Raw genomic sequence first — 19,527 nt, 5'->3', positions numbered from 1 at the left:
TTTAGAAGGTCAAACTTATAGCTAAAGGTAACAATAATGCTAGGGAAAGCTGAACACAAAAGACAAAGAGCAAGACTAAATATGAGATGTACTAATTACATGAAGGAAGCCACAGACTTGAGTTTGCAAAAGCTGTGAAAGACAGGACCTTCTGGGTGGCCTCCATTCATTCCTTCATTCAGTGATCACTTGACAGCACAGAACAACAGCAAAGGAGACATCACAAAAGGAAACCATCATTACATCACCCTGAGTCTGAGCACCACACTGCAGGTTAGAGAACAAGATTTTCAATCCAATCTTTCCATAGGCAGAACAGGATAAAGGAAAAGAAGAAAAATAAAATTATTCCCACACCCAAGTATTAATGACATTTATATTCTTCCTCCCCAACAAGGAGCCAAAGGCAGCATACATAACCCCGTTCCTCTTCGTTTTTTCCTCCCTGCCAGGTAGATAAGCCTCAGGGTCAACCACTGGCCAACATTCACCCTGTGAGCTTCATTGACTAGCAGGCTCTAGAACATGTGAGTTAGAATCCAACTCACTAGTCAGTTTCTTCATTTTAACTAAATGGACAGGAAGTTGTTGTCAGCCCATGTTAAAGAAAATAGGAAAATTTGCCTTGCTTTTTCACAGCCTCGGCTAATTCGTATTTTGCTGCCACACAAATATCAATCAGCCCAGATGTATTGAAATTAGTGAACAGCTAAAATCTACGTACCAGCTACATTTAACCATATGCATGTGTTTATGTGCTTTTGTCCAAGATAAAAGGGGTAAAGATGAGGATTACATTTAATCAAAGCATATGTTTTAACGCATACCCAGCCTTTCGCTGCCAAGAAGCAGTTAGCTACTCTTATTGACTACCCAGTCAATGGCATTGCAAGAGCATCTTGGTACAAGAAGTGCTTTTAAGTTCAGCCAGCCTTCTCTTAATAATTAAAACTATCAGACTGGGCGAAGAAAGGAGGAGGAAATATGTCTCTTTAATACCTTAAATATTCTATGAGTAATTTACTTCTTATCTCACCAATCTTTTCATTTTTACTGTTTGGGGATTTTCACAGCAATATCACAAAAACTGAGAAGTATAAATCCCATGACAAAATTTGACATATTAATTCTTTCTTATGATTTCTTTATATGCATCATCCACAATTCAGAGAAATAAAGTTAAACTTAATTAGCATTAAATTATCCTATAAAGAGCATCCTTTGAAGTCTGCCAGTACTCTAATACAGCCACATTTAAATTGGGGAGGGGGAAAAAAGCTACCCTTGAAGTTTTTTAGCGATATGTATACACAAAGGAACTCAAAAATGTTAGCTAGGGTATTGCCTGGTTCTGTTGTTATCTATACCTTTTAGCTTGTGCAACTAGAACATGTACGCAAACATACTAGATGAACTGAAGTCTTCTACCTATGTTCTTCTGTGTTTCACAGAGGGAAGTAAGGGCTCCAAACAAACATCCCCTCCAGAAAGACTGGGGAAATTGTGTTGTTCTCATTGTATTTATACCACACCTTTCCTTCCTCTTGCAAGGAATGCAGGGTGGCTTACAAGTTTTTCCTCTCTCTCCATTTTTTTCTTGAAACAACCCCGCAAAGTAGGTTAGCCTGAGAGTCCATGATTGGCTCAAAATCATTCAGTGGGATTCAGAGCTGAGCAGGGACTAGAAACCAGATTCCTAAGTCCCAGTCCAATATACCAGAATGGCTCTCTTATGGAAGGCAGTTTTAGCATATCCTGATCACAAGTTGCTTAGGGCATACATGCAGCTTACAAAGCCTAGGAAACAGCAAACTAAAGGGAAGCCACTATTATGTATGTGGTGCCTCCTTTGTGAGCTGAAGTTTGCTTACTGTGCATTGTATTTAACTAGCTTATTTTAAGTTTTGCACATGGTAGGCATGTCATGAGTGGAGCTAGGGGTCAGACTAGATGGCCTGGGAGGCTCTGTTTCTATGTTTCTATTTAATGTTAAATTTAGGAATTACATGGTTACACTTAAATTTATATACTTACATGGTTATAGTGATATTTTATAGTACAAGCCCCTTGCAAAGTCTGAAAGATTGCCAAATAAATACAATAAAGGACAACAAATGCAACAAGCATCAAAACATTTAAAGCTATAGGCAAAGCCCTTACACACTTCATCATGATTAAATCTCTTGCATGAATAATGTAAAGAGACAAAAGCACATGCCAGGGTTTCAAACTTTATGTTTCACTAACCTTCAACACATAGTTAAAATACGCTGCCCAATAAGTAATCCATCAAAAGGTATGAAAATAAAATAGCAAAAGGCAATTAATTACGGCCTTTCCAAACAGGGTGCTCTCCAGATGCTTCAGATTTCAGTTTCAAGATGGCCAGTGGTTTGCAATAGTAGAAACCGTAGCCCAAATCATACAGAAAGCATTGGATTGGCAAGACTGTTTAATGGACATCAAGGTAATAGCCATACCTCATACTTCATTATTGAATAATAGGCCTGAGTTTAACTCTAACACAATTTGTGTATTCCCTGCAATAAACAACCCCTAGGTTTGTTGCAAATATGAGTAACTCACTTAATAAATTCAGAAGAGATCAGGGTGAATGCCATCTGCTGCCAAAAACAACAACAGTGACTAAAACAAGAATAAACTGTAACCAGGAGCATCAAAGCAGTTCCTAGGAGATTATGGCCTTATCCTCAAAAATACCATAAGTTAATCCTGCATATTTTAGTATTTATTGCACTGGATTCACTCCATAAAATACTCTTTTCCAGGCTTCCAGCTACTAGGCTAACTCTGCCCCGCTCAAATACACTATAAGCTGTAGAAGCACAAGTAAGGCAATTCACTTTCATCACCTCCTTTGAGTTTTATGCGTTTCCCTTTTCCAAATAACACTCAACTTCTTATAGCTTCGTCTACCCATTGAGCATGCTTATTCCTAAATTATTATCTGGCCAGGGCAACTTCTTTTCTTTTCCTTCTTTTTTTTATAACTTTTCTTTTATAACTTCTTTTATATTGTTTATATTTTTTATTTATTTTATAGTATTAATTTTAATTTTATATTGTTATTTTTGTATTGTATTGTATTTTATTGTGTTGTAAGCCGCCCCGAGGCTTCGGCAAGGGGCGGCATAGAAATGTTCTAATAATAATAATAATAATAATAATAATAATAATAATAATAATAATACATCAGCTGGGTCAGGGTGTTTCTCCAGCTGCCATGTCTTGTTTTACTTCTACAAACCTCAGGGCTCACGTGAGCATGCTGTTCCTTCCTTCTTGTTTCTCACTGGTCTCATTTTGACAATATTTCTGTCAGGATGGAGAAGTTCTCTGTCAAAAAAAATTGAAATCTTGTCCCGCACTGCTCTGTCATCATGACTTATTAGGGTTGCTATTGTTCTGTTACAGGTCTTCAGTGAAATACTACATCTTACAAGTTCATCACCCGGTACAGCAAATTGTTAACATCTTTCTCTTCTTTGCATTGTTCCTGAAAACTTTCAGATCATTATCTAGAAAAAGCTGACAGTAAGCATGCATCCTTTATTTGATTTTACTTTTCTCTTGAATGAGCTTTTAAGGTATGCAACTAACCTCTGTTTTTAATAAGATGACAGATTTTGCTATCAACTAACAGGAAATTATTCCAGATTCTGGGGAAAATATTCTTTGCTCTCCCAATCCTCCTGACCTTTTTGTATTGAAATCTAATTTCCATTCTGCAAATGCTAATTGGTTTAGCTCTTAAGTGACATCTTATAACCAAGTTCTTTGCTGTCTTTTTTGTATTCTGATTGCTACTATATAAACACTTGAGGTTTCATAGCCCTCTAAGAACCACGTACAATACAAAGGACTTTATCTGTGATGTCCATGCCAAACTTTCATTTTTCTGATCACGTATACAATTAATCCTGCATTAAGAGCACCAAATATACCATGAATATACCACCAAATATAGCAAGAGCACCAACTATGTCCTAACCCTAAGTGATCACTTAGGTCATCCTTAGATGCTCTGTCTTCCACTGCAGGCGCCTCTGCCAAATGATGTTCATTTGTCACCAGAGAGACCGTTTTCTCAATGGTATTGTTCATTTGTAAAATGCTTTCTCCAGGGCATCTCAGCAGTGTTCCTGTTACCTTTTCAGTATCAAGGCCATACCTTACTTCTCCAAGCCTTTCAAAAAGAAGACTTTATTGATTTATTTAATGTTGCCTTTATCTGTTCCATGCCATTTTGCAATGGCATCCTGTATGCCTGTCTTTTATACAGCTGTTTTTATACAGTTTTATGGCTATCCCTGTCAAAAGCCACCTTACAGAATTGTATTATAAATATTGGTGAGCTGAAATTTTGTAAATGAATAAAATGAGTAACCTGAATATCTAGGGGTTGTGTTGTACTGCATCTTCATGTGATTTTTCCTTCCATTTATGAAAAGATGAGCGAAATACAAGGATTAGCTACAATCTGAAAATATAGTTGTGGAAGCCATTTAAAAATAGAGAACTGTTTCTCCCGTCTCAGCCACATTACTTTTAAGAAAAAAGAAGGCAACACATGATCAAACCTATTAAAATGTTTATGCATGAGATCAATACCTATTGCCCATTGTAGAGGATTTTAAGCCTTGACTTTAGTTATTGAAGTGTATAATAATTTATGCTGCTTATCAGTTGATGCTGTTTATAGAAAACTTAACTAGCTTTTAACCTGGGAAGGAACAGATTTAACTGAAGCAAAAACTCACTTCAGATTTACACAAAATCTTGGGATTAATAAAGACTTTAGATTCATTAATAAATCTTTTCTCCTCCTATTGAGGCAATGGTTTAAATTAAACTTTACCAACCCGTTTCATTTTAATCCCTTGAGCTGACTTCTCACACACTCCTGGTTTTAATTCAAATTGGCACCTCCCCCCTACCTGCAAGTTATAGCCAGAGGAGAAAACCAACCAAGAAATTATGAAAGTTAAACCAGTAACACTTTCAGGAAAAATCAAAAAGTTAAAACACAGAAATCACATCTGGTAAAGGCAAAGGACAATTTTTTTTGTTGAATTCTAGTAAAATTTTCAGATGTACCCCATGATATACATTTATGTGACTTTGCTATTATCCAAATTATTATTATTCAGATTGAAGAACAGTGAATGGAACATAATAACCACTAGTACTGTTCCGCAGACCCAGAAATAGTTCATACAGCAACGTAATACATTCTAACAGCCTCACTCATACTTGCACAAGAGACTGCAACTGCTGTTGCACATGCAAAGCTCCATCTTTAGATTTATTTTCACATTTCTCACACAATCTTCTAGTTTAAACTGATAAACAGCCCTTCCCTGAACAGTAAACTCCCTCTATGAGCACAGGGCAACTCTGGATCCAAGAGCAACTCTGAATCAATGAACACAGTGATTTAAATATGAAAATAATAAGCTTCACTGGTTCCTACTGCAATCAATATAACTTAGGTCATAATTAACATATCCCTCTGATTCCTAAATTCAACATCTAGTATGAATCCAACACAGAAGGATCTGTTGAGTGTTGCCCAGGAAATGAGCTGTCACTTGATATTAAGGAGATTTTTTTTCCTGCCCTAATGTCATATATAAGTCTGAAAAAGAACAACTAAAGAACACCTATACATTAATTTGTATGTAGTACTCTCTTCTGATGTCTATCAGAGGGTAAGGCTAGCCCAAACCTGTTACATGGAGAGAAACAGCACAATTCCACTCTTCAGTCATTCCAGGAAAAGGGCTACTATTAATTATACATTTGGGTCAAATACTCATTAGTAAGATAGCAAAAGGGATTGATATCTTTAAACTACTCTTCAAATACTCGAACATCCTTCTTCAAACCAGTGAGAGCACATAATCCTGCACACACAGACACACTATGAGAGAGAGAAAGCGAGCACTAAAAATGTTTAAAACTTCTACAAAACTGAGATCTATCTGCGATTGTTAATAAGAAGCTCTGATTTAAGTAGTCCTGATACATTTTAAAAAAAAAAACCACTGTGCAGGCTATGGTTGCATGTATAGATAATAAAGTATGATTACAAAGTAGTTAATGAGCTGAATATTATCATGACATCAATGTTACAAGGTGCCTCATCTAAAGTTCAAAGTACTTCACACTAATGGGCTGTGCTATTGCTGCATTTAGCTTCATAGCAAAACAAATTATTGTTTTGCTTTTCTCTAGCTCAATAAACATCTAGAAGTTGGGGTGAGGGAAAGATTATCCATGAGAATTATTGTTTATGGGTTACATAATGCTACAATTAAAGTAAAACATTGCAAACCACTTCAACACCCTAGTGGATACAAATATCCTTAGGGCACTATCTTATGCATGCTTTGGCAGAAAAAATGGCTTTTTATATCTAAAAATGCATAACAGTGGGACATGAATGACTTAATATCCCATATACCTTTGCTTGCATTCTCCACATGTTCAAGTTCATCTGGAAATTTTAAAATGTCCCGATAATTCTCTTCGCAAATTTCAGCCAGAAAATGCAACAGCGTTGTTTTTTGATCAGATGATTTTGTATCTCTAATCTGCAAATGTGAAGAAAAAAAGGAGGGAAATGTCTTATTTCTTAACAATTTCTCTTCTTGTTTCTCTTCTCTCCCCTCCCCTGCAAAGGAATAAATCTGCAATGTATATTCTTGGAACTGCTTCTAAATTTAAGTTAATTTAAAAAACCACCAAACGTAAAATGCAGTTTTAAGATATTGCCATCTTTCCAATTTTTCTTACATTTTAGAACATTCATTTCTTAGGTCTCTTTTTGTCTTCGGATGACAAATTCCTTAATCTATGGCTCTTTGTCACTAAAGTGCCAATCCTGTGCTCACTTACCTGGGAGTAAGACCCAGAAACCTAAATGGAACTTCCTTCTGAGCAAACATGTACAGATTTGCACTGTAAATGAGATAAAGACATGCTTTACAGAGGATTAGCTGCTCTGTTGTGTCTCTTGGGGGTCTGAACCACCACCATTCACTTTGCTTAAATTATCATGGATTTTGGTATGATGGGCAGGGATGAGACATACGTCTATCAATTTTTCCATTCCGTGCACAATTTGTTAAAGCAATATCAGTACTTCTCACCACTTGCCTACTTAAATGAAATAATAAGAAGCCCCAAATGATGTAATCTATCCTTTTAGCGGTGTGGCTTTAGCCCCTTGAGCATTTTGGTTTCCCCTTTCTGTACCTTTTCAGTTCTATAATACAGAAGTTAATTGTTAGCCTTTCGCAAAAAATAAAAATAAAAAATAAATTAAAATGGCTTGATGGGACAAGTCAATAATGACTACATTAAATTTTATATATTTCAATGGGAATAAAGCTTGACTAAGTCTGGATCTGCCCTAGTGCCAATAGCAGCAGAATGCATGGCAATGGCTTTTCTTTTATTATGTCAAGGCACGTATTTTAAGCAACTGAGAATTACATTTGCTGTTTTGTTTTTGCATTACAAGAAAATCTACAAAGAACATATAAAGGATGGTAGCATGATCATTAATCATCCTCAATGTTTGAAGTTTTTCTGGTGGTGCTTGCCTCACTTCAGCAGATAGAACGAATGCCCCCAAGTGACTTTCTAATGGATAGAGGACTGCTGCGAACATGCTGGCACCCAAAAGATGGCATTCTATGTTAGGGTTGTTTGGTCCCATGGCACAATTCTTATATCTCATTTCTTCTGTAAGCAATATAAGCTAGGTCACAGTCTAGCCTTATAATATAGCATACAGCCATTTCGGTTGATATAGAAAGGTGATTATAATATTCTGCTGAATGTATCTCCCTTGGGAAAAAGGAAACTGGGGATGAGGAGAGGGGAGGAAGAGAGAGAGAGAGAGAGAGAGAGAGAGAGAGAGAGAGAGAGAGAGAGAACTGTTTCTCCAAGCCATTTCTATCTAACACTGTAAGCAGCTCAAATGCCTTCAGTGGAATATTAGCTGGACAAGGAAACTTCCCATATGAAGCTAAGTGCTTGTATGACTCAATTCCACTGATGTTTACAGTAATTGTGACACAGACTGGGGGAGAGGCGAGTTTCCTGACTTCCTAATCGTGGTCTGTCCTGACTGCACTGACCAAACTTAGCTTTAAAGTACAGATTTCAATGTTTATTAGCATGCTTACAAGCTCAACTTTAGAGTTAATCAGGATTACCATTAATATCAGGAATGATGTAAAGATGTGCTATGGTTGGATGTGAAAAAGGAAAGGCAGGGTTGTGCACATTCAACGAAGAACACTGTGTATGAGACAACGGCTCACGTCTGGTTCCCAAAACACAATGGACCATTTACATCAGCACAAAAATATACTTGTCATTATTAGATGGTTTGATAATGTTCTGTAAGAAGTCAAACTTAGTGGCCTGTTCCAGATTATATCTCTCTACAAACATGTGTTGCATGCATGTGAAGAAGCATGAAGTGTTAGATTTAATAACTATGAAATCATAAATTGTGGAAGTGCTGAACAACATCCTAATCAGTACAGTGATGCAAAATTTTAGAAGCCAAGGGCAAGATTTTGAAAGCTTGACTGCTAATATGTTTTTTCTTCATTCAAACATTGCTTCTTTCTGTATCATATTTGGATAAATATTAACTGTTCAATGAATTAACAATCATGAATGCTTCAGTGCATATATCAAAACTACAGCTCCTGCTTTTCCAGTCTTGATACAGTACATGAATACTAACAGAGGTCTCCTTTATTTAGGCAAAATTTTCTGTGCTTTTCTGCCAAGGGTTGTTTACAAATCATTGCTTTCTCAAATAATCTCACATGCTACAATATAACATCTGGAAAGATAATACTTTTCTAAGGATTCGCAATCAACATAAAGACATTAGATTTGTAGTTAAAACTAGACAGGTATTATACATGCTTTCCCAGAAAATTTCTACAATTGCCACTGAACAATGGCCTTCCCTAACGTTCCACAACAATGGATTTCTAAGGCCAGGTCTGCACGAACAAGCAGTAACACAGAGGATGATTCCATTGCAAGTCAAGTGGCAAGTCATTGTTATAAAGTAGCTGGCCATACAGAACTAGGGCTTTCATCTCAAACCATTTCTTTATACAATTTAAGAAGAATTTTAAAAGGACAGATGGGGAGAAAGAAACAGATTTTTTATTTCTATTCTTTATATTTTTAAAGTTACTTTGAAACATAAGAATCATCATTTAAGCATTTCTGCAGACTACCACTAAGAATAAATAGCAGTTCTCTCCCTACAGAAAAGGGCACTTCGCCATGTGTGACTTATTTGTTCCAATGTTCTGTCTTTTCTATTGAGCACCTAGTCTGTAGCTTAATCTTATATCTTAATTTTACAGCCACATATTAATGGCACAATGTTAGTTTCATTTGACATTTAGATTCATGTGTCTATTTAAAAAAACACTGAATGCTTCTGCTGCAACTTCTTAATTAGCTTTATTAAAATTGTATTTGATGAGTAAAAACCAGCAACAGGTTGGTTCACACATCATGATAAGCTAACCTGAGAACAAGCCACTTTCAACCACTTGTCCGGCCCATAACCCGCAATGGTAGAAGCAAACTACTAGCCTTTTCCCAAGTTACTCCCTCCATGTATGCCAGGAGTCACTACAGCACAGCTCTTCATTTGTACAGAACCTGCACTGACATACAGACATGATACCTGTAGAGTGAAAGCAGGGCTTACTTTATTGTTTCAGATGAGGTGAATGAGCCCTGTATTTATTTCCTTTAAAACTTACAAGAACACTTCTTGTCTGCACCGCACACCTCCTTTCCTAGCACAACTATGCATGTAAGATGGACTTGCTTCAGGGCAAGTGCTCACCTCAGTTCAGGACCATGGTGATTCAGTGGAGTGGGAATTGAGTTTTCCTTCTGTTGTTTTTGTGCTACAAACACACATGCATGCATGCAATGGCTATGCAAGGGGGAAAATATACTTTATCAGCTATTCCCTGCACTGTGGATGGAATTTTGGCATGGAGACAAAAATACTGGAAGCATAAAGTCCCCTTTCCGAATCATCATGGTCGTGAATTGGGACTCGTGCTTACCCAGAGGGAAGTTCATCATGCGTGCATTCACAGCTGTGCCACCCCTGCTTACAAGGAGATAAAGCTGCTTGCTGTCAAATGAAGCACCAAGCTAGAGGAGGAGCTGCAACAGGAGAGCTTATTGTCAGGCTGTTTACAGGCTTTCGCTGAGAGCCTCTGTAGCTCATCCATGCAAGCTGCACAGGACCCATGATGCTAGGATTGGACCCTGAAAACCATCCATCCTGGACAAGGCGACAGCAATCCAGGGGTTCTCACTCTGTGTGATCACTCGCGATGGCTGATCAGCCATGATGGATTGCCTCATCGTGCAAACTGGGTCAACATAAGCACAGACAAAACCTGAACTAATATAGCTGTCTTTCCAAAAAAGAAAGAAAATGAAGGAAAAGTAAGATTTGATTTCAGTTCATGTCTCCAAATGACTGCCGAGACTTAGTGGTCTCTTCATAAGCAAGATCCACTGACCTTTATGCATGCATCCTATAAGTGGATAAAAGAATAGCTCAAACAGACTGTGATATATAGAGAGATGACAGTTATTATTGTTTAAAGACTATATATTGGAATTTTAACTTTCCTTTGTATAAACCATCTTGAGATTTTGTAATGAATTGATGGTTGGTGGAATATGCAGCATATAAATATTTTAAATAAATATATTTAAAACTTTAAATAAATAACTATACATTCCCCAAGGCAGCTTAGAATGAGAATAGCATAACAATCAAATAAAATATAAATTGAATTAAATATGCAGGAATACACCTGGTCCCCAGGTTAAGAATGAGTTCTGTTCCTGAGATCATCTTTAAGTCAACTTTGTATGTAAGTTGGATCACTAGTACAAAAAACATATAGAACACTTAAGAAACACTTCCATATACATTTAAAAAATCTTAAGCACAATGCAGTATTTTAATAATGCTAATAATACAGTAATAAAGTATCTACAGGCATTGAAAAGACAGACAGAGAGAGAGAGAATTTGCCTGTTGAACAACTAAGGCCTAATGTTTTCCCAATGACTGATCTTTCTCTGAATGCTTTATTATTTCCACTCTAGTTTTGATTGAGAATGTTTTTCTTTTCTTCAGTGCATCACTTGCACTTCGGAGGCATGGTTACAAACTAAATATAGTACAAAGTTACAGAAGGCAGTACTAACTTCATGTGATCTGAACATACTGGCTTGTATAAACCAATTTTTCATGAGCATGAAAAGCTACTGCAGTCTCACCACCACAGCAGAACTCGTTCCAACCTCATCACTCACCGCTTTCCCCCTCCTCCTTCCTTTCCCCTCCTTCCTTCCTATTCTTCCCTTCCTTCCACCTTACTTCCTCTCCCCCATTGCCACCTGAGGATGAGGCAGGATTTCTGAGTTTGCTCATTCATAAATAGGCGCTGTTCTTAACACAGACATTCACAACTGGGTACACAAAAGATTTAAATGGTAACTTTTCTTTCTTCGAAGCTTGCATTTGCAAATGATGTTTTAATCTGTTCCTACGTCCCCAGTAAGGTTAACTGATCCCTTTTTTATTTAAAATACAACACAAACATATAATGATTAATCATATTTCCATATCTTTTACAAGAGAAATAAGCAAACTCAGAAAAATATTCTGAGGCTTATTGTCTCCACCCTCATATCTTGATTCCACCACCGTTTGTGTAAAATATATTAAGCATTTTTTGCCAGTAATACAAAGCATATTTGACTGCTTGACCTAGAGACTATTGTATCATAAATCTATATTAGCCCAAGTCTGAAATGTTCTTAGAAGATTGTGTTAGTACTATAATAATGAATTTGCATACACTTTAGGCTTACCTTGCAAAGAAAGCTAATATTAAATCCCAATGACTGTGCATTTCGAGAACCAGAATTCATGTAGTTTCCAATTAGTAGCACAAGTTCCAACAGTCTACTAAAGCTTTCACTCTTCTTCAGCTCTTCACAGGCTATAGTCACTGCCATTATACCAGGTTTGATATTGTTTATATGCTCTTCAAATGTAAGCTTGAAAAGGATGCCATTAAGGCGAGGCCGTAACATTTTCACCGAACTCATCTGCAAGATAAAAGATACAGCTTAGAGATATATGCACAAAAGCATTTTTCATGCAAGACAGCATAAAGGCATTTTTATTATTTTAACTAAATATTATCATTCCATTCTATTATTATTAGCTATTCACAAAAATAAAAATAGGGAGATTTGACCATGAGACACATGGACAGCTGTAGACTGCACGGGAAATTGCCTGTCTGGTGAAAACATCACAGCTTTTAGATAGTGCTGAGGCGAAGTCAATGGTCATGGTCCATATTATCAGTGACAAAGACAGCTGTGAGGTCCTGAAAAGCACCTGTAGGTTGCTAGGTAGAAGGTTGAAATCCAGGAACACTGAGGTGGCTTTTTCTTGTATCTTATTTGTTCCACATGCAGGGCCAGCTAGACAGACACAGTTGAGGAATCTCAATGCATGGATAAGGCAGTAGAGGACTGATAAGGGATTCTAATTTATTATGGAAAGAAATCTGAAATGGGAAAAAATTTGGAACAAGCCAGACCTCTGTAAGAGGGCTAGGATGTACTTAAATCAAAATGGAACCATAATGTTGGCAACATAACATAAAACTGTGGCAGAGCAGCTTTGAAACTGAACCCTGGGGGTAAAGCCAACAGAAACTGGGAAGTATCCAACGTGGATTAAATAATCCCTAGGGGATGAAAATGGAATAGTTTCTAATTGCCTAAATAAAGGGGGATTAGTATAGGGTAAAACATGATAACCAGCCAAAGAGGCCTAAATGCCAAAACAGATGTTGCACATGCCAGAGGCATCTGAAGAGGGGGATTCTGTAGATCTCTGTATCCAAATGGCAGAAGTCTTGGAGTCAAAATACAAGGACAGGAGTGGTCACTACAGACACCTGGTAAAATGGAGAGAATCAGCGGGATAAAATCATCTCTGGATATAAGCTGTATAGGAATGACAGATAAGGGTATGCAGAGGAGGCTTTGCTTGACATGGCAAAGAGGGCAAGGAGTTCAGATACTTATTCAAGAATTGATAGACTTAAGAAGGGAGTCAAAGGAAGAAAGGCAGACATTACTGACCAAAGATTAAATTCCCATCCTTATGGACAAACTGAAATATAATAAGTCACCAGGCCTATATGGTACTCTTCCTAGAGTTTTTTTTTTTAAATTCAAATATTAAATTACTGAGCTTCTTACAAAAATATATAATATGATCCTATAATATGTGACTGCACTGCTAAACACTATGGATTGGCAGCAATGTAGTAGTCATTGGAGTAAACCAGTAATGCCACATAAAATAGAAATATTAAACGTTTCAAGTTTCACAATAGCATCATAGCCAAACTAAGCCATCTAAGCACTTAAACCAGTTGACTTGAAACTGGTGACAGTTGTCAGCTGCATTTCAGATGTTTTACATTTTGATTTTATGGTTCATTGCATAATGTGCTCAGCAATACAAACCACAACTTCACAATATACAAAGCTTTATCTGTATTATGAGGTCAGTCTCCATCAAAATGCTACCAAACAACTGTCATTATTTCAAGCTGAACCTAAACTGTATTAAAATATGGTGAAGGCAATGACAGCTTTTGAGAGCTGTTACAAATGCCTCATTTCCCTGTGGAGTTTCTGATGGATTCATGCTTGTGTTACTTATAATGTATCCTAACAGTCTTGCACTCCTCTCACCATCTAAAATAATCAAACCTCCCCCGTGCCCCAAACAGATGGTAGAGTCAGAAAACTAAGGGCTTTAATTTTTCAGTTAATATGAAATGTGAGTCAAGTGGAACTGTTTAAAGGGATGAATATAAAGCAGAGCACACAACCAGGCTGAGAAAACATAATATCAAAGGTTGTCTGAGACAAACAAGAGTTCTCTACATTTAAAAAGCTTGTTGCTAACATATATTCATAGCCACTGTTCAAGAGGTGGAGTATGTGTGATTGTTAAATTGTGGATCTGTGGACTACGCATTCCCACACATTTTCCTGATGAAAATCACCAAAATGTGTCAGGAACTGCTATTATGCCTATTGGTTTTGCTTGCTATATATTTTTTCATAATAAAGAATCTCAAAACAGCAATCGTAGCCTTTAAATCAATCAGATTGAGGAGACTGGAAACACTTTGCACTTGCAGTTATCAATAATATCCATGCAACTTTGCTTTTTCCCTTGGGATGGATTGATGTACTATTCACATCTTAGCCACTATAGCAAAAATTATGTGATTTTGAGAACCAAACCTATCAAAAGTTGCACATACACAGGTACACTTTATTATATAATGTATTGATGACTACTCTTGATGGCACAGTTTCTGCTAAATAAAATGCTAAATAGCACTGATCCAGTTAAGGGTATTTTCTTTGTTTTGTTTATCTGTTTGGAAATATAACGGCTGATTTGAAAGCATTATCACATGAAGCCTGTAACTGGCTTAAATGTATCTCAACACTGTTTAACAAAAACAGTTTTGTTTCAAGAATAACAGGTCAGTTTTTCATCTCTGAGACTTATAGCAGCCAACTGTGGCAGTAAAGAATGGTACCTCTCCATGTTATCCATCATTAAATTTCATGTCTTTTAGATGCAAAACTTCATTTGATCCTAGGATATGACTCCAAAAACTGTACTTCATTTGAATATATAATTCATCTTAATGCTTCATCTAAATGAAAATGTGATGCTCCAATTTTCATGCACAAATAAGAATATTAAGCTAATTAGTCTGTTATAATAAGGAACCTAATTACAAACTGTGACTTTTCTAAATGAATTTTAAGCATCTAATTCTGACCTTTATTAGGTTTGATGGGTATATTGATTATCCAATTAAAACCTTATATTAATAATTAACATACCTCATTTGTATATGCAAATAGGTATACACATTCTAAAAAGAAAAAAAAAACTTGAAATAGAAGACAGCCTTTCAATCATCCTTAACTTACTTCTTAACCTGTTCTTCTTAACAGAAATACCAAGATCATTATAAATAAGAGATCATTTAGCCAAATTATGTCTAGTTTCCTACCTTAATGGAGAGACCATAAACCATAAACTATCAGATTAAACAGAATTTTAGAGGCAAAATCTTCCAGTAGTGAAAATCTGTGTACAGACTGGATTTCTCCCCCTTACGGGGTTGCCTGTGATACACAGGAAATGTACATTGTAGATATACTAATGTACTTGGGGTATATAACCGATTTTGATGAATGTGCATGCTTCAGGAAGCTGCAATGTGCACAGTACACATATACTCACTAAAGTGCACACGTGTAAGCTTCACAGCAGACTGTGCATAATTTTTCTGCCATAGCTATGTGAACTGTGTTTGAAATGTAAAACACAGAAGAGACAAGGTCAACCTGCCCTTCACTCATCCCTACCGTCTTCACTCTACATCAGGTCCTCTGCTTTTTCTTTTTAAAAGAAGCCACTGGTTGTATAATGCCTACAGGTGTCTGCAACCTGTAGTTGGCTCCCAAATGCTGTTGGACTTTTTTTAGATCAAAAGCAGAACAGCTTCCGAAAGAGGGCAGAAAACTAATTGGTTGTGCTAAGATTAGTTTCTTATTTAAAGGAGGATACTTCTGCAGTTCCAATAGCATGAATACATTTTTAAAGACTGGGCCTAAACTATAGAACTCTATCTATAGAACACTGAAAAAAGCTTTTGATAGAAAGTTTCAGAGTTTTCTGAAAAGGGAAATTAGAATGAAATGTAGCACTAAGCAAACAGATTATATAGCAATACAAAGGCAGGGAAGGAGTCAAGATGGATGCTGAAAATAAAAAGCATCGCCCCAGGCAAAGCATTTAGTCCAAAATCACTTTACACTGAAGTCTGTGCTCAATTATCTACATCAGGTAAATCATTATTCAGTCCAGTGACATTACTTCTTATACTTGCAAAAATAACGGACTTAAATTTATTCCATTTTCTGAAGTATGGATGCAGCTATACAGAACTTTCCCCTCCTTGCAGAAAAACACCAACTGGTATAGAATTCAGTGTACATATTTAGGAACAAAATGATGGCTGGAACCCAGAAATAATTTCATTTCATATGATACTGAAGTGAAATATCATTTGAATAACTATAGTATCAAATACTTAAAATGTAGTTTTAAACAACCAAAAATTTCACCCAATGCTTTAGTTTTAAACAACCAACAATTTCACCCAATGCTTCGGTTTGAACTACAGGTTCAAACAATGAGCTATTAAATGGCTAAGAAATGAACTGCTGAAATAGACAAACACCAAATTCAAAGATTCTGTTCAATAGTTTACAAGATTTCTACTGAAAAATAGGGCTACTGTTTTCCAAGTAATAGAAATTTGAATAATTCTTATGTCACCATAAGTGGATATAAGTATTCTACCCAGGAAAACAGGAGTTTCTCACAAGTAACTGAAATGAAAGCAGAGCAGTTTCACTCAGATCATTTGACAGTCTAACTGGTTAATCCTGGAAGCCTTCAGCCATATACAAGCAGGCTAGGATCCAAGGGAAGTGAACAGAGTTCTTGCTGTCTTACCAGTCCCTCACCCCAGCTGCTGCTTGCAAATGGATGGATGTGTGCCCTTGCAACTTCCCCCAGAAAAACCTGACTAGAAATCTGAGCGAACTAGGCTTGACTCTGTGCGGGCCATGTCCACTAATTAAAAGTGGGGTAGTGGTACCCTAAGCAGTGATGGCTCCACAGGAAACAATGTGAGAAGAGGTAACACTTCAGGAGAAAGTGGCACTGAGACACTGTGTGCGGACCAGGGCCATCCTTCTAACACTCTGGCCAAGCTGGTTGTTCAGAGGCAGGGGTAGGGACAGAGCATGTGCCTGGAGGATAAGCAAGGGCCAAGTGAAGGGACCTGACCTAATCCAAGCAGTATTAGCTAGAGGGAGATACAGCACTGGACGGAGGACAAGCCAGGCAAAGGTAATGCGCCCACTGGGGTATTTGATGCAACCGCAGGGCAGAGGGCCAAGGAGAGGGGGGTGCAGAGGTTGATGAGAATTGTCTTCCCAGGCACCTTGTCCACCTGACTACTAGTCCGGAGTGTAAGCACCTTGAATAAGGCCTGTGGGACAGCCTGAGTATTCGGCTGGAGTATTCCCCACACCACAACCCACCAGTGTCCCTACCTGAGCTGACAGATACAGGTGAGCAGAAGAGACCCATTTGTCACGGTCATATCACTGCAAGGTGAATGTAAGACTGATAGCATCTTTTCCCATCTCCACTCAAGGAGACACTCCTTTAAAAAGGAGAGTGGGAGGGGAAGAGAAAGGGACAGCAAAGAAGAACACATTTTGCTTAGTAAATTAATTGCTGATTGAATGGCAGAGGGCAATTTCATTTATCACTTTTATTTTGTTAGTAACTCTGCCTCTGTAGTCAACTTCCATTCTCCGGACCATCTTGTAACTGGCTTCTTTCTCCCACTTTCTAAAGTGGAAAGAAAAAGGGCAGACTAAGATAAACTAAAAGGCTGGCCTGTGAAAGGTAGTCACTACAATATTAATAATTAATAATAATATTAATAGTATTGATTATATTAATATTAATATTATCAATAATATAATAATTATTAATAATAATATTAATAATATTATTAATAATTAATAATAAAGAAAGCTAACAAGGAATCAGGAAACAGATAAGATTTGCAAGACTTGCAAGAAGTTGCTACAGCTTCTTTTCTCTCTCTGATCATGTGAACCCCACCACTGTCCCCTACCCTTTTTAACCCTGGGACTGAAATCTGTTCTTGCAACCTGTGCTGGGTTTTGTCAGGGAAAGTTTCTGTTTCAGCAAAGGATCTGCTGAGAAAACAAAGCCATCAGCACTATTAGCACCTTGTGGAAGCTAGATCCAGTTAAGTATCTTAAATAATGCAAATTATTATTTGCAGGATTAATTTATATAACAGAACTTACCACAACTCCAAATTGTTCTGGCTCACAGAGATCATCATATTCATTCTTCAACTCTGCTAAGGCACTGAGCTCCTTCTGTTCAGGAAGGTACTTAACCAAATTCTAGTGAGAGGAACAAAAATTAGGAATATCTCTCTCCTGCTTTCAAATACTTTAAAAATCATACAGAAGACAACAAATAATGAAATACACAAGGTAATTTGTCCACCCAGCTTATATAAGGCAGCTTCTCTGACAGTATACAGGTGGTAACCAGGTTAAAAACTAGTCCCCTTCCTGAGAATGTCCTTTAGTCAAATTGGTATGTAAGTTGGATCACATGAGTAATCCAAATGTTTGTCTTAGTATATGTATGTATTTTTATTTTCTATGCATAAAAACACTTAATAAACACTTCCATGTTTGTTAAAACATCTTCAGCACAATACAGCATTGTAATAATAATAATAATAATAATAATAATAATAAGAAGAAGAAGAAGAAGAAGAAGTAGTAGTAACTATGGTAATGGAGAGGGAGACAGAGAGATCTGTATGTATGTGTGGGTATAGAGTATTGTAAAAGCAAATAAAAGAAACAGTACTTAAAATGTTTTAGAACATTCTTTCTAAATCAATTGCTGGGTTAAGCTAGGTCACTATCATTCAACACACCCCAATCATATCCCTTGGATGCCAGGAGTCATGAAAGACAAGTTCTTATTCTAATCTGAAATGACATTTTCTACATTTCTGATCTCATCCCATGGATCACGCTGGACTTTTCTACCATATTCCCAGACACACATGCAACTCTCTTGCTATTTTGGCTTTACATAACACCCGGCCTGAAGTCTTACAAAGCTTACTGATTGTTTCGTGATTGGTTGGTCCTAATAAAAGTATTAATTTATTGAGGAACAGGCACCCCAGCATTCCTGCATGGAGCAGAGGGCTGGACCTGATGGCTTGCTGGCCCCTTCTAAGTCTACAATTCTATGATTCCATAAAATATAGAACACAGGATAATATCGTCAGCCCTGTGCATATCTTTTTTTGTGTTTACAGTTAAATGACTGAATTCCATGTGGTCAATTTGCCTATCTAGAAAAATAAACACCATCATAGATATACTAAGATACTTGATAACAAGGTATTTTTATTAATGATGAATACTGAAGATACTCTTTTCTTTTTTCCAGCAGATGTTTACAAGCCAATTAGGTAAGAGCTTTTTTTAGAGGAACATGGTTGGGTAAACAACATTGACTGTCTTTAGAAATATCACGGAAATCATTCATGATTAGCCACTAGAACACAGCCTGAACACTGCATATTTATAAAGAATCAAATCCTTTGGTTAACATTAATTTAT

The 19,527-nt window shown here is 36.9% G+C and overlaps 1 protein-coding gene across 4 annotated transcripts in view; it reads right to left on the bottom strand.

Annotated features, from left to right (window-relative positions):
* Positions 1 to 19,527, bottom strand: part of DIAPH2 (diaphanous related formin 2) — a 296,692-nt gene that overhangs the window by 167,705 nt on the left and 109,460 nt on the right. For 3 of the 4 annotated variants that reach the window (XM_044427231.1, XM_044427232.1, XM_044427230.1), the window contains 3 exons: positions 18,175 to 18,276; positions 11,995 to 12,234; positions 6,488 to 6,617 (listed from right to left, as the gene is read on the bottom strand). In XM_044427231.1, coding sequence (XP_044283166.1) covers positions 6,488 to 6,617; positions 11,995 to 12,234; positions 18,175 to 18,276 — 472 coding nt within the window. Of the gene's footprint in view, positions 1 to 3,183; positions 3,358 to 6,487; positions 6,618 to 11,994; positions 12,235 to 18,174; positions 18,277 to 19,527 lie in introns of those variants that run through there. The other variant, XM_044427233.1, reaches the window with a different exon arrangement.

This window comes from Varanus komodoensis, unplaced genomic scaffold, assembly GCF_004798865.1.
Source record: "Varanus komodoensis strain SLA01 unplaced genomic scaffold, ASM479886v1 scaffold18_3, whole genome shotgun sequence".
NCBI lineage: Eukaryota > Metazoa > Chordata > Lepidosauria > Squamata > Varanidae > Varanus > Varanus komodoensis.
Note: the sequence above shows the minus strand (reverse complement) of the source record. Positions and strands in the feature narration are given on the sequence as shown.